Below are 22998 nucleotides of genomic sequence, written 5' to 3'. Positions count from 1 at the left end.
TTCTATTTACAATTTTATTCACATGTTTAACGTGTACATATACGTATGCATACACATATATGTGTATGTGTGTATGTATTTTGATACATATTTTGATTTCCATGTATTTTACATGTGTGCGAGTATTTCCTACATAATTCTATAAATAGAATTCTGTCTTGAATTTCGACACGAATTACGAATCGTCTGAGAACATCTTGAGGGAGAAAGGGAGAAAGGGAGAAAGGGAGAAAGGGAGAAAGAGAGAAAGAGAGCAAGAATGCACGCTCCCCATTACAACTTAAGTAAACTTCATTTACCCATACCGACCAGCGCCTCGTCCATGAGCTCGTCGTCGGTGATGCAGGGCGACGCGGAGGAATGAGGAGAGGGCGGAATGACGCGAGGACTCGGGGCCGGGCTCTTGACGATGTGCACGCTGACGGACGGACTGGCAGCGGGTGGAAAGGGGGCCGGCAACGGCGGCGGCGGCGGCGGGGGCGGGGGCGGCGGGGGTGGCGGCGTGTTGCGGCGCACCACCGGGGCCGCCTGCGACATCGCCCGCTCCGGTATCGTCGTCAGGTGGGTCAAGCTCGACGGGATCCCGTGGCCGCCTTTGGTCATCGGGTCCTTGTTCGCCGCGGAAAAGTCCAGCAGCATCTCCGCCGCCGCTGTCGCCTCCTGTTCGCCGCTACCGTCGGATCCCGACGTCATCACGACGTTGGGATTATCGTCGGATGACGTCGCGACGCCGCTCAACGATGAGAAGATCGACGACGACGAGGAGGAGGACGAGGACGACGCACCGCACGTCGTCTGCTGCGGCTTCTTCTCCTCGGCGATCTTGTTGTACTTGACCTGAGTCATCTGCTCGAACGACTTGGTACTCAGATTTAAACTCTCGGCGACGATGGAACTGCCGCTCGACGAGGCGGCCGAGACGCTGGAACTCGGCGTGTAAGACTTTGCGGACGAGGCCAGTTGATCGGGGATGTTACTCTTGGATAGAATTCCACCTCCATTGCCGCTCGCGTCGTCGATCTTGCCAAGGAGATACTGCTGGCCGGTCGAGGTCTGCCTGATTCCGAGTTCCTTGCAGGACTCGTTGCGGGACGAATCGTTGTCCATCATGGGTTGAATGCATAGATTCGTAGGCACATCCGAGTCAACGGCTGTTTGTGGGGGTAGCATAAGACCGCTGGCATTTTCTCCGATGAGATTCAGGGACATCGCGCCTGCAGCGGTGGTGCCGATCGACAAATTATCCGGCTTCGTCTGCGGATGGTCCCGTCTCGATTGATCGTCTGGCAGCGACGACTTCGACGTGGGAACATTGGACAGTCCGGCTAGCTTGCCCGATTCCTGCTTTAGACCATCGAGAGTTTGTTTGGCGGAATCGGGAAGCATCGCCAGCTTGTCCGATGACTTCTTGTCGGCGCCATCCGCGACGTTCGCGCGAGCCGACAGCTTTGGTATTTGAAACTTGGTGTCCAGCTGCTTCATCAGACCTTCCATCACCAGCTGAGGCGGCAGACTCGGCGGCAGATTAGACGCATGCGCGGCCAGTAACTTGAACGCGCGCTCGCTGTCGCTCTCCTCGCGCAGGGCGGACGGACTCGACTTCCTCGCATCGCCGAGGCTCTTCGACGCAAATACTCCCTTGTCGGACTTGGGGATTCTCGGTTTATCGCGACCGCGGCTCAAATCAGTCGCCATGGAACCACCCGTCTTCGGCGAACCGGTCTTGGAAGACGAACCGCTTTTCGACAGAGGATTTCCCCCAGACGTGGTCACTCCCGACATACTAGTGCCACTGCCCGTATTCATGACGCTCGAAGTGGACGACTTCAAACCGCCGGTGGCCAGCATCATCTTTGTGGGCAGCAGCTTCTGCGGAGTCTGCAGCGTTTGCGGCTTCTTCGACGCCGGTCCGGAGTTTACGCCGGGCTTGAGTCCCGTATGCGTCTTCGGCGAACCATTACTGCCACTAATGACGTTACCAGACGACGAGAGCGATAACGAGGAAGCCATGGAAGACGACGAAGTGCCCGAAGATGAAGTCGCGGCCGCCATCGTAGCCGATGACGAGGATGACGACGATGATAATTTCTGATTAGCAGCCGACTGCTTGGAGTCTTTGGTGCGGGTTTTGTTGATGGTAATTTTGATGCCGTCCGAGCTGTGCTTCACCATGTATTCGGGATTCTTCGTATCCGCGGAATTCTTCGTAACACAAGAGGATTTTCCTCCCTCGACATTCTTGGTACCGCTCGACGAGCCGCCACTGATGCTCTTCTCTTTCTGCCCGCTTATTCCCCCATTACCGCCAAGACTGGTGGACGCGCTGCTCTTCGCGTTGCTGCCACTGCCGTTACCACAGCCATCGGGTTCGGTGCAGTGCTGCGCGTTCTTCAGCTTATCGATCACGGCATTGAGGGAGCTCTTGCGATTCCGCGCCTGCTGGGCAGCGATCGCTGACTTACTCGCTGCGTCGCCTTGCCCGGAAGGCGGGGTATTACCGCCGCTATTGCCAGCGGACAAAGAAGACACCTGAGCGGCTTCGCCGGGTGGAATCATCTCCAATTGCTTCAGTTTCACGCTGGATGACGACGACTTAGTCTTGGGACTCTGATGACCGCTGGCCGAGCCGCCAGACGAGCCGACAGACGATGCTCGTCTCTCTTTATCTCCGCGACCGGAAGAATCCTTGCCGGAGGACGAAGAGGAGGAGGACTTGATTTTGGAAGGAGTCGCCGTCGCATCGGAGGAACTGCTGCTCTTGCTGGATGGGGAATTTGCCGCCGACTTCAAGGCGGACATACTGGGTTTGCCACTGCTAGCAGCTGAACTTCCATGTTTCGGAGACGAGATACTGCCGTGTTTCGGACTTGCATTTGCCGGTACCGGCACGGACACCGCGACAGACGGTATTGTATTGGGTATCGTGGAGACAGACAGCGACATTGGAACCGACATAGGTACCACTGGTACCACGTTCGGTGTATTGTGCTTCGGACTACTGCTATAGACGGGTGAGTGCTTCGGACTTTGCACCGATTTGCCACCGCAGGCTACACCTGCCGCCGACTGACTTGCCTTCAAGGTAGGGCTGGATTTACCTACAAGTGTGGCTAGTGAACTCGGATGCGTCGGCGATGGGCTGAACTTTCTCACCGCCGCGGGTGAAGTGGGTCGCGATGACGGGCAGCTCAGGCCGCCACTACTAGGCGGTGATTGCTCGGTACTAGGTTTGATGGTCACTGACACCGGTTTCGAGAGCGGATCCTGCTGCTGTTTGCCACCCGATGGGACTTTATCCGGCGGGCCCATTGGACTGTCTTCCCGTTTGCGCTTCCGCCGCTTCTCCAGCTTGTTTGCACCGCTCTTGTTATTATCCTCAGAGCTGCTTTTGCCGCTGCTACTGCTGCCGCTACTTTTTCCGCCGCTCTTTCGTTCGCTTCGCTGACGTTCTTCCGTCGCACTTGTCGTTAGGCCGCCAGTCTTCGGCGAGGGAGCTGGTCCGGTGATCGGTGTGATAGTGATCGAACTTGGTAGACTGGTCTGCGATGGCGAAGAGGTGATGGGTATGATTTCAATGCCAGGCCTCCTTTCCAAACCCATACCCGTCAATACAGAATTATAGTTGGTAGCGCTCGCTTGATCCAGATTACCGCATGAGATAGGGGTGATACTTACTGATGGTGGCACCGGGAGACTTTTATTGCTATTATTTGTATTCGTCGACGTTTCGTCGACGAATATGTTCGTCGGACTCGACTTTTTTTCCTCGCTACCGCCGCTACTTCGGCTCTTTTTTGACTTGCGCGTCGATGAGGACTCGCGTGTCTTTGTTAATTCTTCTATCTCCTGCTGCTGCTGTTCCGCGTTATTCTGTTGCACCTCCACGACTTCACTATCTCTCTCCGAGTTGTCGAGATCATAATCTGAGGCGCTTTTATCGGTACCGATTATATCGGTAGTATCCAGATTTGAGAAATCCATGCCACTCGCCAAACTGATGGCTGAGGTCGGCGTAGACGTCCTAGTTTCCGATGTGAGATTCTCCCTGCCACCGGTGGGAGTTCCCAGTGGCGTTGAATTCTCCGAACTCGAACTCTCTAATAAAATTTCTGCACCGGCGCCACTATCTACGCTTCCACCGTCACCCTTTCGTTTCGGACTACGCCACATACCATCGGTACCAGTCTTCCTCTTTCGCGTTTTCTTGCCGCGTTCGTTCGAGTTCGAATTACCCGTAAGGGAGTTCTTCGCTTGTCCCAGCAGCGCACCCAGTTGCAATGGATTTAACATGGAAGCGGTGGTATTGTTTGCTCCAGCGGCGCCCAATGTCATCGTCATCGTCGTCGTATCGGATTGGCCGGAATACGACGGAAAACCGATACTATTTTCCGTTCCGGCATCTAAAAAAGACTGCTGTTGCTGTTGTTGTTGTAATTGATGCGATTGTTGCTGTTGCTGTTGAGTTTGTCTGCCACCCATGCAACCATTACTGCCATTGTTCAAACCGGGTTCTTGCTTTATCTTGGTCTCGCCGTTCGTAAAGTCTGGCATGCTAGATGCGGTGCCATTCTGTCCGGTTTGATCTTTACCGCCGGATCCTAGATTGAGATTGTAGCTTCCGTTGCCGCTACTGCTGCCACCAGTTAAATTGTTCATTACCGCGGGCAAAGAACGACCCTCCCAGATCTTTAGTAACATTCGCATAGTCAATGGTATGCTGAGACAGCGTTGTAATACCCTGCCACTGAGATCCGACGTTTGTTCCGCGTTCGTCGTCATGCTTACACCATATAACCGACACTTGAGCGCCGATATATCTGTCAAGTCCAGCTCTGCAGTAGCCATCGTCTCCTCATATGGATGCTCCACGCTTACGCTGATGTGCTGCCACGAAAGAGCGCTTACTTCGAGTATGGTTGTATGTTCGGGATCCTGACGTGCCATAGGTCGTACGCAGCTCGCGATCAGACAGTTAAATAGCGCCTGCTGTCGCAAGTACACCAGGATCTGCGGCACATGCGCAGGATGCGTGAATGGAACGCTGCATACTAGCACACCTTCCATGTTTTTGTTCTCTGTCATAAAATAGCAATGCTGCTGATCCGGTAAGGTCTAAAGTCAAAGAACGAAATTGTATATATATACTCTTAAAAATATAAATTATATTGAGATGTATAAAAAAAGATACCCTAAATGTTTTAAATTTATTTTTTAAATTTTAAATAATTTTATTTTCTTAAAATTATAGATTTAAGATGGTTAGAAATAGGCTGTTTGATTAATTGACTCATTATCTGTTATAGTAAAAATTATTAATTGGTATTTTTTAAATCGGTAATAATTTTATAATAGAATAAAATATAAAATATAAAAAATTATATAAGTATAAATAGTTTTATGAAATAAAATAATATGCATAAAATGTTAATAATTTTATAAAATCACAAGAGCTTTATTTTTATAAAATTGTAGAAACAAATAAATAATTTTATAAAATTACCAAATTCAATCACTTTCATTTATTGCATCTATTTTATATTATAAAAATGATATTTTTACCAAACTTGCTACTTACCACATATAGACCCCTGTTATTGCGACAGTCTAATTGACCATCACTTGCGTGTTGTATTATCAGACTGAGCATCGGATGTGGCGCGGAGATATCACCGCATTCGAGTTCCGTAACTTTCTGTATTCTTCTCACCAACTCCATGCAGATTGGCATTTTTTTGCCGAGTTTCAGCACGAAACATGCAGGTAACATGGAGGAATTTGTGCTGGTCAACGGAGCGTATGAAGGCGTACTGGGAGAGATAGTAATATTAACAACATGAATTTATAATCTACTAAATCATCAACTGAATAAAAGAAGAAAATAATATAAAGATATAGGAAATAAATGAAATAAAAAAATATGTAAATATTGCTACATGTTATTATAATACAAGACAAAATAAATAAATGAGTAAATAATAGAAATGCGATTTCATCTAACATACCTTTTGCCCGTGGAGCTTCTATTTACAGTTATAATACTGGATGTAGGTAGTTTGTGACCTACCGAACCTTCCATACAAACGGTCACTGAATGACCGATTTTTCGTTTAATGATGACATCGGGATTTAAAGCGTCGTATGTTCGATTCTCTTCATCGATCAAATCATATGGTGAAACGAAATATGTCAATTTCATCGGATGGCCGCCTCTTCTTCTTTCCAGAATTCCTATTTTAATGATTTAGTCATATCAATGCATCACAGAAAGCGCAGACATAAATGCACTTGTGCATAAATAATAAATAAATAATAACTTTCTTGATTTTGTCTGTGGAATATAAATTATACAAAAATTGATAGATTGCTAACCGACGGGACTCTTGTGAACCAGGTTGAACGGTTCTTTCATAAACGTTTGCAGTTGTGCCAAAACACCTAAATCAGCCTCAAGAGATTGTAGAGCGCTGAATGCCTTGCACTTTACTTTCTTATCAGCGTTCAGCTGATATATCGACGCCAATCCTTCCAATTGCGTAGTGAAGTCGACAAAGTCACCTCGCGACAAAGCCGATGCGAGTGCTTCGCAGCTCTGTAAAAATAATTTTCAATTTATCAAATAAAAATATGTAACAAAAAAAAGAATCATAATATGTCCATTATATTCACCTGTTGTTCACTTTTTCCCTCATGATGAATTTTTACATCTCTAACAAGTCCTGATGGCTCCAACAAAACTTCCAAGAAGAACATGTCGGAAGATATGAATATTTCTGTGCCTGGAGGACCAGACATCATGAACTTTAATCTGTGTAATAAGATAATAGTATAAGCTTATTTATTTATACAATTGCTATTAAAAAATATAAATAATAAATAAATAAAAATATTACATATATCTTTAAAAAAAATGTAGTCGACATTACATACATCTATTAAGCTGATTTAATTGATTGAGATATTAAAAAATCTGATTTAACTGATGTGACTTAAATAACATCTATATTATTATTAAAATAACTATCTATTATTTATTGAAATATATCATTAAAGTACATTATTTATATCCATTTTTTCTAAAACATTATTATATTTTATATAAGTGAAACATCTCTAGATATATTTTATATAGCATTACTCTAACATTACGTAAAATTTGCAACATTAATAAAATGCATAGTAAATGTAAAACTGAATATTAAGTCAATATATTATATAATATTATAGTAAATAATATATTAGGGTAATTTAAGAAATATTAATATTATAAAAAAAATAGGATCAATAATTAAGAAAATATTTGTGTATATTGTTGTATAAATAAATATATTACCCTAATTGTCTCGCTAAGCTTTCTAAACGCTCTACCATGGACTGAAAGGAAGTGACTTTGATAGAATGTTGTAGAGTGTCCAAGCACTTCTGTAACTGATTCCTCTCTATACTGTCAATCGCGAATCGCTTATCCTGTTTAAAAAAAATTTAATTTACATTTGCATCTCTAGAAATATTGAAATAACAAGTTACTCACCATGGCCATACGCATGTTCTTGGCCGTCTCCACCAAAGGCTTAAATGTGGAAGCCTTGGAACGCAATTTCTCCATCAGCAGCTCCATTTGCCACTCCTTACCCTTGTCGGAAGAAGTGGGTGCTGCTCCAGTGGAGGATTGTCCCGCTGTGTGAACAAATTAATTTATCAAACAACATATATATTTCTTTTGCATAAAAGATACATCATAATGAGAAATTTACAAATTTTCTTCTGATAATAATTGTGAACGTAATTCGAAAGACGAACGATTATTCAGAAACGAGTGGAAAAACATGTTGTATCGAACATAAATACATTGTTAGGTCGCAGATATAACTTCTCTCGAAATTCCGTTTCTTTAACAGGACCAATAATCGATCGATGATCGCTCGACAATTTTACATTAGCGTTATTTCTCGAGATGGACTTCTCGATAAGATAAGAGGGAAAAAAGGAGAAACCTTCCTCACCGTGGGACTTCTGTCCGTTGGTCGCATCCATGTGTCCCTCGACGGTTGACACGAATGTTGCTAGCGACGTTCACGCTCCTCTCAGACAGCGCTCGCTATCGCGGCGTCGCGACGACGCTGCGCAACGCTCTCCCGGTCATCGCGAACGAATCCGCGAAATTGGAGCGGTCGCGCGAACGCGACTAGCTCGAGTTCACTCTTCGTATTCGTTTATGAGACAATTACGTCTTCAGCCTCGTCGAGGTTTTCGCCGCGACTGTTCCGAACGGATGCGCAGACTCCGCGACTCCGCTTCGTTCGCGGAATTTCCTTACCTAACCTGACGTAACTTAAACTTAATGTCGCGCGCGCCGTCAGATGGCGCAATAATCATCATTCTATCGGCCTTGTAGTTTCCTGTATTATCTATAGTTTCTTTTTTTTGCATACTGTGCATAATTTAATCTATATCAAGTTACAAATATAATCATTTGTATGTAAAGTTTTTTTATGTCGACTTTTATAAATTATAATTGTCTTAAATTTCTTGAAAAGATACTTCTTCGATAATTTGATGAATATTTCGCATCTTTCATGCTGATTCGTTTTACACAGAGTCTTTATTATACATACATAGTAAAAAAATTGCGTACAAAAATAATCTCGATGTACGATACGTTATTTTTTTATATACACTTAAGTAAAATCGCAAAAGCGCAATACTTATATTTCTATAGCTATATTTCATAACAGGACGGCGCGTATCACACGCTAGCATCGCGTTCACTCTGTCATCTATAAAAATAAAACGCGGTGCAGCTTAAAAGTGGATAAAAGTTACATGTGTGGCTAATTAACGAGTGACGTAATATACTGCAGTATATTTGTACTATGGGGTGTATTGTTCTTAATTCTTTCCGCTGCATTTAATCATCTTTCAGATTTACTTCAGGATACGCATGGAACAAATCTATATAACATTTTTATAAAAAAAAAATCTAATAGTTTGATCTGAATTTCTGATGGATTTAACATTAATTTTATCGCGTGTCTCATGAGCTTATTTTATAAAAGTTTCTAAAACTTGTAAAAAATTCTTAAAATATAAATGAATAATACTTGAGCAAGATAAAACTGAGCTGCCATTCAAAATGATTAAATATACTATATAAAAGATTAAAAAATCATTCGTTATTAAATTTTTCATACTCGACAAAAATGAGTAACTAATCAATTTTATAAAATACGAATAAAAAATTATTCACTAATAAACGATAAAAATATTCGATAAAAATAACTTCCAGTTAATTTTTGATTATGAAAGTTCAACAAGTTTCGCTCGAGTCGAAAAGCCATTAACTATAATTTTTTGGTGCTCGGGTGAAAAGAGATACGCTTGTTCCAGAGTTTTGGAACCGGCGAGAGAACCTGCTCAAGAAATAAGTGTCTTTTTTCCTTGAGATTGAAATGCACGCTGCAAAACGATTTGTCATTCTTATCGTCTCTTTCTATGGTCCAAGCACGTCTGTCACAACTATCACTGTTATCGTACATCATATTGTTGATCCGCCTGATATTATTGTTCGACGCGATCGGAGCCAGATTCTCCTTGTCTGGTGATTTCTCTGATATCGTAGAGTTGTTTCTCTTGGTGGATATTTCCGTCTCTATAGTATTCTCGGCGAGCCGAGTCTGGCATGGATTCTCGCCGTTCTCGACGGACACCAGGGGACTCATCTCGACGTACAAATCGCTCTCGTTAGCGTCGAAATCATTCTTACGATCCGCAAACGTAACCTGTCGCACCAGCTTGTTCGCTCTGCTGCCAAGGACCGGCGAATCCGAAAGAATGGCGTCTATCAGAGGCGTCTTCTTGATGGATTCTATCGCACAACACCGGACAAATTCTCTGATCGCATCTATTTCGCGTTTCTCGACGTCTCGCGCAGTAAGATCGACCGGATCGACCGTCGTCGATGTGTTCTTGAGATCACTGTCGAATAGTACTTGGGCGAAGCGCGCTCGCGCCATCAAGTTTTTGGGATTCAAATCCTCCCACTGAGTCTCCGTGATGTGATAGATGTGTCGCGGCGAGTTCTCTGCCGTGTACCGTCTGATCTGATCTATCGTACTTACAAGAGTGCTCGCAGAATCGCGTGATGGTTCTATTGTGTGCGGAAACTTTTCATCCGACGAATCGTCGCGCTCTTCCAGTATCGTATCCAGCGCGAGCATGCCACCTCTATCATCGATTACTACCGGTTTGGCGACATACAGACTAGCGCTCTGATTGCCCACGGCGGATGTGGAAAACGCGTTGTCGCCATAAGCTGATTTAGATTCCTCCTTAGATTCTACCAAATCATAAGTCAAGGCATCCGCATAATCATCCTGCTTTAATATCCCTCGCGAAATCATTCCATCGGAATATTCCGAGCTGTACGTCGTGCCGGTCGTACTCGTCAATGTGTCCCGTCGTCGATCACGTACTACACTGTCATCGTGAATGTACGTCTCGATGTCCGTGTAGCCTTTCCAGCTACGTATACACCATGGTGGTCGAGCGATCCCCAATGGACATACATTCTCGTAGTCATGGATTGATGTCACACAGCTCATTGTTTCGTCGCGCTGTTGCTGTTGGAAAAACAATGTGTATGAAAAAATTAGTATAATTTACATCATAATACAGTAATATATAATTAATAAATACAATAAATATATTAATAAACATTTAAATATAATAAATAAAAATAACATGTAATGTAAGTGAAAAAGAATTGTTGTTGATGCAAATTCTTTAAAATTACCTTTTCTATATCAAATATTCTGCTACTCTCCAACGGCGTCGGAGTTGTCAATTTTCCTCTGTTCTTGATAACGTCCAATGCGCCGATCACTTTGCTGGAGCAGGAATTGAACGAGAGAGAATTATTCCGCTCGGAGTTGTCGAGCTTACTAAGCTGATCAAGGAGGTCAATGTTTAATATATCCGGCGCGTGCCAATCCAATTGCGGCGTGATATCATGTTCGTAAATGCCGTGACGTTTACGGGATGAGTCGATATCCAGCAAGCCCGGGTATAGGGGTGCCGAGCTACCGGTGAGTGCATTGTCCGGATTATCGTTCGACGCAATCTCCTCCTTGTGTTTGCCGCCAATGCGACTGTGCGACCTCTCGCACTCGGTGGAAACGCGTACGACGCTCGCATTGGATTCGTTCTCCGAATTGTAGTTGCGATTCACGATGCCCTCCTCTGCGCAATCGGAAATTTGCGCGATATTCGTCAATAGGGACTGCTTGTCAGTGGCCACCTCTCCTTCCTCTGTCCTCGGCGAAATGTCGATAGAGTGGTGTAATGACACTAGAGAGCCGCGATGGAATAGCTTGAAGGATTTGCTGGGAGTCTCGGTTTTGACAGTATTCGTAGCATGCGAATGCTCGTTGATATTTCGAGAAATGCCGTTCGTCATCATCATCTTGGATGGATGAAATTTGCCATAGTATAATGACATGCTCGTCAAGCCGACGAGCATACCGCCGATTATCACAGATGCTATCGCGATCATCGTATCGTTTGCAATCGTATCCTTAAAATGTAACGTATACATAGTCAGGAGGATCAAGTTCTGTGCCACGATCACTGTATAAAAGACAAGTACACGGTAACGCGATCGACCTTCGCGCAAGTTGAAAAAATCGAAGCAATAGATCAGCCCGATGATGCAATTGTAGATGCGCTCTTCCCACATGGTTGGACAAAACTCTGTCTTTTGTAGGATCACCCAGATGGTCATAAATAACCAATGCAGGCCTGTAAGATGTAATAAATTTTTTTCACAATAAAACATTTATCAGCTCAATGTATGTTTCAATTTATAACAAACTCTATAAATATAAAATCTCTATAAATATCTCTATAATTATTTTAAATTTACCATTTTCTATCTATATTTTTCTATTATATTTATATATTGCGATTATATGGAAATTTTTATCTCGTTATTCCTCCTCGAAAAAACTTACCCAGAAATAAAAAAAACCACGTTCTGAGGAAAACGGCAGCCAACACGAGAACTCCGATTCTAGATAGCAGCATACCACCGCGCCACAAAGCCTGAAGAACGAGAGCGATCCAGGTCGCGTTGCTGCGCTCGCGATTGATATTGTGCATGGCCCTAATGTATGTGTTCACGGCCCACGTCAAGGAACAGAAGGAAGCTATAGCTGAAGCGCCTGTGCAATAGAAAACATCACACTTATATTAATATTAATACTGCATTATATGTAAAATTCATAAGTATAGAATTAAAAATTATAGAACTTAAAAATATTAAACTCGTCGTAGAACGAAATCTGAAATTGAATCCTAATCTAATACCTAATGAAACATCTTTAATATTGTCAAAAGAATATGATAAGAAAGAAAGAATATATAAAAATTATTATATTACAGTCAGTTTATATTTATCAAGATTATAACATTAATATTACACATATATATATATATATACTGTAACATATTAGATTAAGAAGCACAAGTAAATAAGAAAAGTACAAAAGAAAATGTAAGAAATTATATTTTTTTTGATTGCGACAGACTGTTGCCTTTCTTTCGGCTTCTATTTTTGAATACGCTTTGCTTCGTGCTTCGTCGCTTTATATTTAAAACCGAAGAGGACTCGAGAGTCCCTCGCCTCTCATGGCACTCATGTCGTCGCGTATTGTTCTCCAGAGAAACAGATAACAGCTGTCAGCGATAAACAGTCAGGAGTCTTTCCGCCTTTCTGCTATCTATCCTGGGGGCGGGGGACATGCGAGGGAAGAGGCGGGATAATAGGTCGTCCTTCCGTGGCGGATTCGCAGATATTCTTCACTTTCCCGGCAAGCTCAGCATCAGTGGTTCAGTAATACAACATACTCTGGGCAACGCTGTTTCTCGATAGTTGTGTTCGATTAAATTTGCGTTCAACTATCTACACATGTAACGAAACAGATGATACATAAAATCGCCAAAATGATACATAAATCAACGATCGAAGTGTCAACGCTGAATGAAAATTTAACGATTTATCCGCGATTACTGAAGACCGGCTCTTATCATCTCACGAAAAGACTCTTTTCGTTGGTGCAGGTACGTGCAGAATGTCCCGAGTGTCAACTTTTCTACAATAAAGTAAAAAGATAAAAAAAAGTAATAAAATAAATCAAGAGTGTTAGAAAAATAATTCCATCAATTACAGAGACAAATCAAGGTGATAAAATTGATCATACTATTAGCAACGATCTGCATTATTATATTGTTAATATTGACGAACCTAACGCGAACTTCGTATACGAAGACAAACATAGAATCGGCCACATCGCTGAAGTATGCCACACCGAAATATCTATCTGATACAATAATACCGCGAATAATGTCAGAAAGTCATATGGAGAATGTTAAAAGAGAGTTTGATAACAGAAGGCACCAAATGTCACGTGTATGCAAGACAATTGAAGTGAAAGAATCGCGCTTAGATACTGTGTTGACCAACATGATTATCGATACGTAAGTGAAAGAATGAAATTCTGAAAAAATAAAATTCTTTTTAAATAAAATCCACTTTAATAAACTTTAATATAACTTTAATAATTTAACTTTCTAATTTTGCCTCTATATAAGAGAAAATTTAAATTCATGTATATTAAATTATACACACAAATCTCTATTTTTACTTCCCAAAATAAATTATATATATAATATTAATATAAAAAATAAACATACATGTAATTCATGACGAGATTGGACAGGAATAATTAAATTTTTGTATAATAATATGAAGAAATTGAACGATAATCGAGAATTCGATTCAAAGGGAGCACAATATATCATGGTGTCCTATCTACAAGGCGGCGAGTTCTGCATGGATGATTTACTTCGCCGCATTGAAAAATGTTTTGACAGACTTTACTATGGATTTAATTCAACGCAATCGTATGCAAGTTAGCGATATTGTGAGGCAAAAATTTCGACACGATGCGAATCTTAATAAAACCTATGAGGTAAGAAATATACTTTGTTAATTCTTTATATAGGACTGTAATTATCATCACAATCATATACAAAATAATAATACATAAAAAATACAAGGAAAAAATATGTAATATAATAAAAATTATTAGTACAATATATATGAGTAAAATAATATAAATAAATTAAATATAATAATATAAAATAATATAAAATAAATGTGTAAGTAAAAACATAAATTATTAATAAAATGCAATAAAAAATATTAAAAATGTAAATATATATTCATTAAATTAATTATTGAGTATAAAATAAGTTTATGAAAATAGCGAGAAATTATATAAATACAAAATAATTTTATATGATAAGAGAAAATTCCAAATAATCAAGCAAACAAAATATAATCGACAAATTTAAAATTCGTGAATTCACGTTCAATTTTCAGAAGTTGAGCAAAACTAAGAGATTCCTGATCGTACGACATCCATTGGAACGTCTGTTATCCGCGTATAGGGACAAATTGGAGCATATGCAGGGCCGCGAATATTATTACAAACGTTTCGGACGACGCATCGCGCTCAAATATCGTCAGTCCGGCGACAACGCAACGAGATTAGAACCAACGTTCGCGGAATTTTTGCGATTTATAGCCCACGAGAAGTACTTTGACGAGCACTGGGCGCCGTATTATCGCACCTGCGAACCATGCGAGCTTCACTACGACTACATACTGAAAGTCGAGACTCTGGATCGCGATCAGAACTTTCTCATCCAGGATACCAAACTGAGCAATTATCTCTACGAAGTGAAGCATCCAGGAAACATCAACCCTCATGGCACAACCACTAGGAAAACACTCGACCAATACATCACGGGAATACCGCGGTCGCTTCTCGATCAGATTTATAAAATCTACGAGAACGATTATAAATTATTCAACTATTCGTTTATATAACTTGTTTCATTTTGTATAGGCAGCTGTTATAATTATTATGTGATGTGTCAAATAAATATATTAAAATTTGCAGAAATTTTATCTCTCAAATATGACATGTGATCTTTGTAAATTATATTCCTTAAATATTCTTAGAAGATTATTTGTGTATATATTTAAATATATGTATTAAATATAAATAAAAATGTACATATATACAATTTTCTTAGATTTTAAATTTTTCAAAATAAATAAACATATGTTCAGGCAAAGTAGAATAAAAGAAGAAAGAAATATTGTCAACAATTATAGAAGATGCAGCCAAAAAGTAAGATAGATATATGTATGTTTGCCATATATACATTATATACAAAAGTATAAGAATAAAATAATATTTAAAAACATCAAAGAATGTGAATACTTACTCGTCCAAAATGGAGCATGATGTAATGTTGCAATAATGTACAACTGTAGTATCAACTGTGGCGTAGCTCCCATAAATGATTCAAACAAATGTAACATACAAATATCGCTTTCTTGTCGATACACCCAATTCTTGTCTTTGCTGAAGCTCGACTTATTCCTCAAAGAGTGCATTGCGGTGTAAAGCAACGTCAAGTACCTGAAAACAAGTATATAAATGGATGAAATAGTTGACTTATTGATATATAATTATATTTACAAAACTCGTTGACAATCTGGCTGAAGAGATTGTGCAAGAACATAAATATCAAATACCTGTGCAAAAAGCCGAGTAGTAAGAAGTGCAATAACCAGTGAACAGTCCGCAGGGAACCGTCGCTGTGATGCCATCTCAAACTAAATAGTTGAGTAACACAAGCGGGTAAGATGGTGAAACCCATTGCAAAGCATCCCCACGCTGAGTGGCCTTGCAAAAGGTATTCCACACATACAATGATGTCTGTGTGTGCGAAAAATATCTTACAAAGTGTTCACTGTACAAAGACAAAAGCTTTTCCCACTAATGCAAATTTCAACAATCGCATGCTTTGAGTATACAAGACTTATTGTAAACATATTGTCATCATATGACAAATGTCAAATGATGTTAGTATAAAAAACATTGCAACAATGCTAACAAAAGTTATCATAAATGCACATAGCATTTTTATAATCATTTTTTGTTATTTTATTGTTTTTATTAGTACATTTTAAGATAAACATTGAAATATAAATCCATATTTTTATCATATCTATATTCAATATTTTCTTTTTATTTTACAAATATAATATAAATATAGAACTTAAAAAAAAAGATTACTATAAATTTTTTTAAAAAAGAAAAAAATTGTAATTGCGATGATACTTTTAATTAGCATCGTTAAAGTAAACAAACAATTTAAAGCTGACACATATAAGCACATACAGGGTGTCCCGTAATTCGCGAATTTTTAACTCTAACGCGAAAATCTATGATCAAGCAGGAAGATCGAGATGATTAATACTTATCGCGAAAACATTTACAATTGTCAATGTTACACACCTCTCTTGTAACTAAGATTCAACTTAAAAATTTTCGGAAATTAACTTAATAATTAATAAAATTCACGCCGAGTCAATCAAGGAGATTGACTTTGTCGTCCGACTCGAGAGATCCTCTGTCAGCCCGAAAGCCTGACACTTGTCATCGAGTTCGCGAAATCGCGGGACACCCGGTGCATGCGTATTACACGCGTGAGTTGGGGGAGAGCACTCTTTGTTCACCTGTTGCTACGTCCGCGAAAAAGAAACTGACCGAAAGCGCGTAGTACAGCAAATCGACGATGTGGAATCGGTAACGCTCGAGGCGACGTCGCGGCGCGGCCGCATCCGCCTTCTCTGTCGCCGTCGTCGGCGTCGTCGTCGTCGTCATCGCGTCTTCGCCGCACGTAACGTCGGCGGATCTCGTCCTGTTCGACTCCACCGCCGCCATCTTCCCGCCTTTCCGCATCCTCGTCGCCCGGCGCGAGACGCACTCGAATTCGCGCCCGATTCGAGCCACCGCCGCCGCTTCCTCCCGCGCATGCGCGCCAGCGACGTAACGCGCGAAACGCGAGAGTCTCGACGGGAAGGACGCGTCGGATCGATCGGGACAAGTCAGGACGAAGAGAGCGTTGGATACTAATTCTTCAGCTACTGCTTCAATTTTCAGTGCGATATGCCAAGAAAAATCCGAGTAACTCTTTAGAAACTGCGCCAAGTGATAAGCGCAAGCCGATGCTTCGCTGACGCGGCGCATGCGCGAGACACGGTGCATGCGTGATGCACCGCGCATGCGGGAGGCGCCGCGCACGCGCGAGACGCCGGACGCTGATTGGCTCGCGCCGCCGAGCTTGTTTCGAGATTGGCCAACCTGGAACGTGACAGGGACGTAACGCGACGTCGGGTGTCCCTGGGTTTTCCACGGGGAGCCCGGTACCTCAAACACAACGCGTTACACCTGTCAAAAGTGCGCTTCAATCAGAGGATACGAGAGTGTTCCTGTCGGAGGGCCTGCAGGGCCGCGAGGCCTCGAGTCCTCGGGGAAGCCGCGGTAGACGAGTTCAAGAGCCGGACGTGGTCCACGTTACGAGGAGGCGTCAGCGAGACGGCATTGCTTTTCGGCGAGGTACCGAAAAACATGGCGAGCCTCGATGACTAGACGTTGTACGCGTGTAAAAACTGTACGCGCGACCCATGAGAGTCATTATTATCTCTGATTCATCGTCCTTGCGATGAATCCAAGTCTAAAAGGATTTCGTCGATGAAGTGTCCGTTAATCGATGTTTGATCAAGAAGGTTCGATCAAGTTTAACCTTTGATAAGGAGCCCAGGTTTGAATAAAGAGGACATACCTTTGTCCTTACAAGTGTGTTTTTCAAAGAGATAGCCTCTAAGAGGAAAAATATAATAACGTTAATTATACGAGAGACGTTCCATTAATTCGCTCCGAGGGAAAGTTTACTTACTTCTATAGTTATTACACGAGTGTTTTACGTGTTCATCTCTATCAAAAGTAAGTTTTAAATGTAAGAAATATAATTTTTTGTGCATGTAATGAACCACTTGTAAATTTGCAACAAGCGAATAGAATAACGTTGAGATATATAATACTATCTTTCCATGTAATACAGGATTAATATTTATTGCAATATATGAAAAAAAATTATTTATATATATCTGAAATAAAAATTATTACTTTTAAAAAATATATAACATTATTACATGCATAATGTTTACTTTTAAGTTATCCAAAATATACGTTATATTAAAAATATAATAATGTATTAAACATGTATGAAATATAATAAAATGTCAAACATATTTCAGAGAATTAGAATACAAGTGTTGGGTACCTGATCATGTATCAGCATGTATAGTTTCGAGGGAGATTACAGGCGCAAGCCGCAACAGAATCTGGCAGGTGCTAGCAGACGAGATGAAAGAACCGTCCTCTTGCAACATGCACAGTTGGAGAGATTGAAGAGAGAGCAGCAGCGCAAGAAGCATGATGCGGCATTAAAAATACAGGCGCACGCGCGTAGCTTTGTCATCAGGAGATTGACATGTGCGCAAAAGAGGAAGGAGTTTGATGAGGCACAACAGATGGCAGGACGTAGGAATTTGAGTCTGGACGAGTTAGTGCCCTATTTGAGAAAACTATTGTTCTTTTATAATCATATTTTGGATGCCAATAGACTGATATGGGTTCTTCAGCATTTTCTTAAACATCAGAGAGATATAAAATTGAAATCTATAAGTTCAGCGCAATGGTTGTGGAGATTGCGGTAAGATATCAATATAAAGAATCATAAAACAGTTATTAAATAGAAAGATTAGCTTTATAGTTATTAAAAATTGAAAACTTATTGCATTAAAATAATTAAAAAATAATTTAATAAATAACAGTGTCTATATATGTATTATTATACATATATACATATTGTATGATTTATAAATAAGCAAATTTAAATACATTAATATAAAGTAAAAAAATATTAGATAAGAGTAGATAATAAATAATACATACATTCAATATAGATGGATTCTTCGCATGTGTATGCGATACAACACAGAAACGTTACCAGATGGAGCATATTCCTTGGCAATACCGTTACGTGTCCTGGAGGTATTTACCACACGAGAGGACACGGAGAAAGTCTTACGAGAGAATAGTTACTGGCATCTGGAGAGTATATTTGTTTACCTGATCCAACATAACTACTTTGAACAATTGAGAAAGCTATTGGATGCAAAAGTACCATTAATGGTAGAAGCAACATCGGTCGCGCCCACACCAATTTCCAAATGTCTACTTGATATGATTAAACGCCCGTTGGATTTAATCCCTTATGTGGATCGCAAAGAGGACTTTTCCACGCTTGTACTTCGGGAGCTATGCAAGAGTATATTTTCTCCCAGATTGTCTGATCCAATTCGCATGTTCATTGTGCCAGCATTGGCGGAATTCAAGGACTTTCCATATGTCCAATTGATCGCTTGTGTCAATCGATTCCAACTGGAACCTACAATAAATTTACTCTACTGCATTCTATCATTAGATTCTTTTAATCAATTTGGTAAGTAAAACGGAAACAATTTATTAATCTTGTTATTATTGCCTAGATTCAATCATAAAAATGTAAACGAAACATGTTGCTCAAAACTTTTCTTTTCTCTACAAGATTAAGTTATTAAGAGATTATATTATATTTTTCATTCTTTCAATTTTTCTTACACATATGTAATATAATAATTTTCTAATCAAATAATTTTGCAAATTAATGCAAAAATTAATCAAACTGCTGTTCATGTCATATCATATTTTTTTTGTAGCATGGTGCAAATCTGAAGATGCGCTGACGAACTATCTGCAAGTACTCGCATCTCTGAGCTCGACCATTGTCATGGTAGAGCAAAATGTCTCGGAACAGCAAGCCGACAATGATTCGGACAACGAATCCGATGGGAACGTGACCGATCAAGAGCAGGCCGATATTTTGCGAAAGTGCGTCGAGATGTTAAACGAGCAACAACGCGTGAATTGTATATTGTCGACGATCGAACATAGCCAATCGGATCCTGCCGCGCTGTTGCAACCGCTTTGTCGATTATGCCACCACCTACTCATCACTAACAAGTTGGCTGTTCACAAGTACAAGCTTCTTTACATGCTCGCCTTCAAGCCGATGTTCCTCAAACACTTGTGGACAAACCTAACGTCGATCCGTCAAACATCATTGTTTGGCGGTAGTGGTGCTGCCGCTACGCCCTTGTTGCAGATTATATCGCGTGGAATCGCTCTCTCCGCGGAAGATACCGAGAGAATAGTCCCTCTATTGGCAGTCTTTTGCTCGCTGTTCAGTCTGCTAATCGCAACATTGCACGACACCGAATTCTTCCTCGAACAGAACAACTCCGCGGAACAAATACCCAACAATCGGCAACAGCATGCCATGCCATTCACTATTGCGGAGCTAGCAATATTGTCTGGTCATCTAAAGGGCGTTTGCCTAGGTCTGGTAGAGCTTGCGTTTCCCGATACTCGGCCCACAGTGCGAGACGATTACAAAAATGCCGTTTTAGGACCCACTTCCACCGTTCAGGGTCGACACGACACGCAAATCTGGACTCATCTCTTCAAGGTTTCTCATAATATTTTTGATTAATTTGAAACTTTTAAGATTTTAACTTATTTAAAGTTTTATAGTATTTTTTAATCTTTCTCTATCACATTTTTAACGACAGATTCTTCTGCTAATTTGCATTTAATTTTTTTATCAATAAAAAATGTCTGTCCAGGCTCTTATAATATTTGAATAATTAATGATTAAAAATAAGATATTTTTGTAAATCTTATTAAAGGTCATGGTGGGTCTTCTACGTCAATTACACACACGCGATCTCAGGCGGCAGTTCTGTCCGGCAAATCATTGGATCGCATCCAACGTCGTCATTCCTATTGACAAGCCACAAGATTTCGCGTTCCGTAGACGCCGACTTCGCGGATATGTACCCTTTCAGAGCTTAAGGGCATTTACGAGAGAGGAATTTGAGGAGGGGCCGCCTCTATCAGCGACAGAAGTGCGAACGCTGACATTGTTGCGGGAGATACCGTTCGTAGTGCCATTCAACAATCGCGTGGTTGTATTCCAATCATTGATCTACAAGGACAAAGCGGAACAGCAGGGCGAACTTACACACTTCATGCAAGGTCCATCGATACAAATCTCCGTGAGGCGAAATTATCTTTACGAGGACGCCTTCGAGAAATTGTCGCGCGAGAATGAACCGGAATTACGGCTAAAAATGCGAGTGCAGTTGGTTAACACCGCGGGATTAGAAGAAGCCGGCGTTGACGGTGGCGGTCTGTTTAGAGAGTTCCTGTCTGAGCTATTAAAGACTAGCTTCGATCCCAATCGCGGTTTTTTCAAGCTCACCAAGGATAACATGCTGTATCCGAATCCCACGGTACATTTACTGGTGGATGACTTTCCGAAACATTACTACTTCATCGGCAGAATTTTAGGGAAAGCGTTATACGAGAATCTATTGGTCGAATTGCCATTCGCCGAATTTTTTCTGTCCAAGATTGTCGGCCGCCAGTCCGACGTGGACGTGCATCATCTCGCCTCCCTCGATCCTATTATGTATCGCAATCTACTTTATTTAAAGAGCTACATGGGCGATGTGGCGGATCTCAATTTGGACTTCACCGTGCTCAGCGATGAACTAGGCGAGAGACGAGTTGACGAATTGAAACCAAGTGGCGCAAATATCCCAGTAACGAATCACAATCGCATCGAATACATCCATTTGATGGCCGATTACAAGCTGAACAAACAGATTCGTGCACAATGCTACGCGTTCAAGCAGGGAATAGGCAGCGTAGTCCCTCTCGATTGGCTGCAGATGTTCAACAATAAGGAACTGCAAGTATTGATATCAGGCGCGCAAATTCCCGTAGACGTCAATGATTTAAAGCTGCACACAAACTACACTGGTGGATACGCAGCAGATCACCCGACTATTACTGCCTTTTGGAAAGTCGTCAGCGAATTTAATGATCAGCAGAAAGGCCAGTTACTGAAATTCGTCACTAGTTGCAGCCGTCCTCCTCTCCTAGGATTTAAAGTATATATTTCATAAGCATAGATTACATTATTATGTTACTGAAATACAATAATAATTTATAATTATTAAAATTTTCAAATGTATTTTCAACGCGCTAAACATCTTTAATATTATTACAATTTAAAATTATACAAATCTTTTTTTTATTTATTTCATTTTTTTATTTTTATTTATAAATATTTTTATAATATTTATAAATTATTATACAATTATAGATTAATATTTTATAAATTATTATACAATTATATACAAATATATTAATATTCGTATATACTAAAAGAAATAGAGTATTATTATGATTTTTGACCGACTTCTCATTGAAACTTGTCATTTCCATTACAGGAACTCGATCCGCCGTTTTGCATTCAGCACGCCGGTAGTATGGACCGTTTACCGACCTCGAGTACCTGTATGAATCTGTTGAAACTTCCCGAATTTCCGGATGAGAAGATTCTGCGCGAGAAACTTCTATATGCGATACAAGCAGGTGCAGGTTTCGAACTCAGTTAGAAACCTCTAAACCTTGACTTCCAACAACTCTCTGACCCAGTAATACAATGTTACCCAATGTAAATATAATGTGTAATTAAACAAATATACTGCGTATAAAAAGGAGTAGAGATATCATTTTGCATATCTCCGTGGAATAGCGTCAAGACTCTGTGCGCAGATTCTTTGGAGAGAAACGCGCCGAAGATATTAATATTAACAGGAGGGGCCAATTACTAAGCTATAGTATCTACCTACCGGAGATTATTACCTTCATCACTTTGATGCAACTGCAATGTTTATAAAGACGAAAAGAGAAAAAAAGCAAAATATATGTTCGGGCGCGTATATAAGAATATTTTGTTCGGTTTTAACTTTTCCTACCACCTTTGGCCTATAATTGTAAATTATGTATATTTTTATTGTTTTATATATAATATTTCTCATGTGTGTGATGTGTCCAAAACAAC

The 22998-nt window shown here is 40.8% G+C and overlaps 4 protein-coding genes across 8 annotated transcripts; 2 read left to right on the top strand and 2 right to left on the bottom strand.

Moving 5' to 3' along the window:
• Positions 1–8396, bottom strand: LOC105249099 (mediator of RNA polymerase II transcription subunit 1). The gene is made up of 8 exons (XM_025415617.1): positions 8001–8396; positions 7529–7674; positions 7331–7464; positions 6667–6805; positions 6370–6589; positions 6003–6228; positions 5576–5807; positions 1–5112 (listed from the first exon to the last, which is right to left on the bottom strand). Exons 1-8 carry the CDS (start codon positions 8029–8031, stop codon positions 292–294), a joined length of 5949 nt encoding a protein of 1982 aa, XP_025271402.1. The 5' UTR covers positions 8032–8396; the 3' UTR covers positions 1–291.
• Positions 8397–9274: 878 nt separating this feature from the next.
• On the bottom strand, positions 9275–17011 carry LOC105249101. Of its 5 annotated transcripts, none has more exons than XM_025415592.1 (6): positions 16652–17011; positions 15665–15815; positions 15352–15548; positions 12006–12215; positions 10790–11793; positions 9275–10616 (listed from the first exon to the last, which is right to left on the bottom strand). In XM_025415592.1, the coding sequence occupies exons 1-6, from the start codon at positions 16875–16877 to the stop codon at positions 9339–9341; spliced, it is 3066 nt and encodes a 1021-aa protein (XP_025271377.1). In that variant the 5' UTR covers positions 16878–17011; the 3' UTR covers positions 9275–9338. The 5 variants fall into 5 exon arrangements, with proteins under 5 accessions (XP_025271377.1, XP_011252624.1, XP_025271378.1 ...); XM_011254322.3 differs by having other exon boundaries at positions 15665–15848; positions 16652–17010; XM_025415593.1 differs by having other exon boundaries at positions 15665–15882; positions 16652–16780.
• On the top strand, positions 12580–15031 carry LOC105249100 (carbohydrate sulfotransferase 11). Its single transcript, XM_011254321.3, has 4 exons — positions 12580–13113; positions 13223–13530; positions 13838–14024; positions 14438–15031. The coding sequence occupies exons 1-4, from the start codon at positions 12976–12978 to the stop codon at positions 14945–14947; spliced, it is 1143 nt and encodes a 380-aa protein (XP_011252623.1). The 5' UTR covers positions 12580–12975; the 3' UTR covers positions 14948–15031.
• A 307-nt stretch (positions 17012–17318) lies between the features above and the next one.
• On the top strand, positions 17319–22998 carry LOC105249102 (ubiquitin-protein ligase E3C). The gene is made up of 6 exons (XM_011254324.3): positions 17319–17921; positions 18236–18693; positions 18947–19485; positions 19742–20550; positions 20771–22039; positions 22382–22998. The coding sequence occupies exons 2-6, from the start codon at positions 18278–18280 to the stop codon at positions 22547–22549; spliced, it is 3201 nt and encodes a 1066-aa protein (XP_011252626.1). The 5' UTR covers positions 17319–17921; positions 18236–18277; the 3' UTR covers positions 22550–22998.

This window comes from Camponotus floridanus, unplaced genomic scaffold (assembly GCF_003227725.1).
Source record: "Camponotus floridanus strain SB8 unplaced genomic scaffold, Cflo_v7.5 scaffold124, whole genome shotgun sequence".
Lineage (NCBI taxonomy): Eukaryota > Metazoa > Arthropoda > Insecta > Hymenoptera > Formicidae > Camponotus > Camponotus floridanus.
This window is presented reverse-complemented; position numbering and strand designations above follow the sequence as displayed.

Coding starts and splice junctions, on each gene's coding strand:
- LOC105249099 (XM_025415617.1), bottom strand. CDS start 8,031: ATGGATGCGACCAACGGACAGAAGTCCCACG. Junction 7,675..8,000: donor CAACGGACAGAAGTCCCACG/GTGAGGAAGGTT, acceptor TTGTTCACACAG/CGGGACAATCCTCCACTGGA. Junction 6,229..6,369: donor GGTTCACAAGAGTCCCGTCG/GTTAGCAATCTA, acceptor TCATTAAAATAG/GAATTCTGGAAAGAAGAAGA.
- LOC105249100 (XM_011254321.3), top strand. CDS start 12,976: ATGATACATAAAATCGCCAAAATGATACATAAATCAACGATCGAAGTG. Junction 13,114..13,222: donor GACTCTTTTCGTTGGTGCAG/GTACGTGCAGAA, acceptor CATCAATTACAG/AGACAAATCAAGGTGATAAA. Junction 13,531..13,837: donor ACCAACATGATTATCGATAC/GTAAGTGAAAGA, acceptor TTCGATTCAAAG/GGAGCACAATATATCATGGT.
- LOC105249101 (XM_011254322.3), bottom strand. CDS start 16,877: ATGCGGAAAGGCGGGAAGATGGCGGCGGTGGAGTCGAACAGGACGAGA. Junction 15,549..15,664: donor CTACTCGGCTTTTTGCACAG/GTATTTGATATT, acceptor ACTTGTTTTCAG/GTACTTGACGTTGCTTTACA. Junction 12,216..15,351: donor TCATGCTCCATTTTGGACGA/GTAAGTATTCAC, acceptor TCTATTGCACAG/GCGCTTCAGCTATAGCTTCC.
- LOC105249102 (XM_011254324.3), top strand. CDS start 18,278: ATGTATAGTTTCGAGGGAGATTACAGGCGCAAGCCGCAACAGAATCTG. Junction 18,694..18,946: donor CAATGGTTGTGGAGATTGCG/GTAAGATATCAA, acceptor CATTCAATATAG/ATGGATTCTTCGCATGTGTA. Junction 20,551..20,770: donor TCTGGACTCATCTCTTCAAG/GTTTCTCATAAT, acceptor ATCTTATTAAAG/GTCATGGTGGGTCTTCTACG.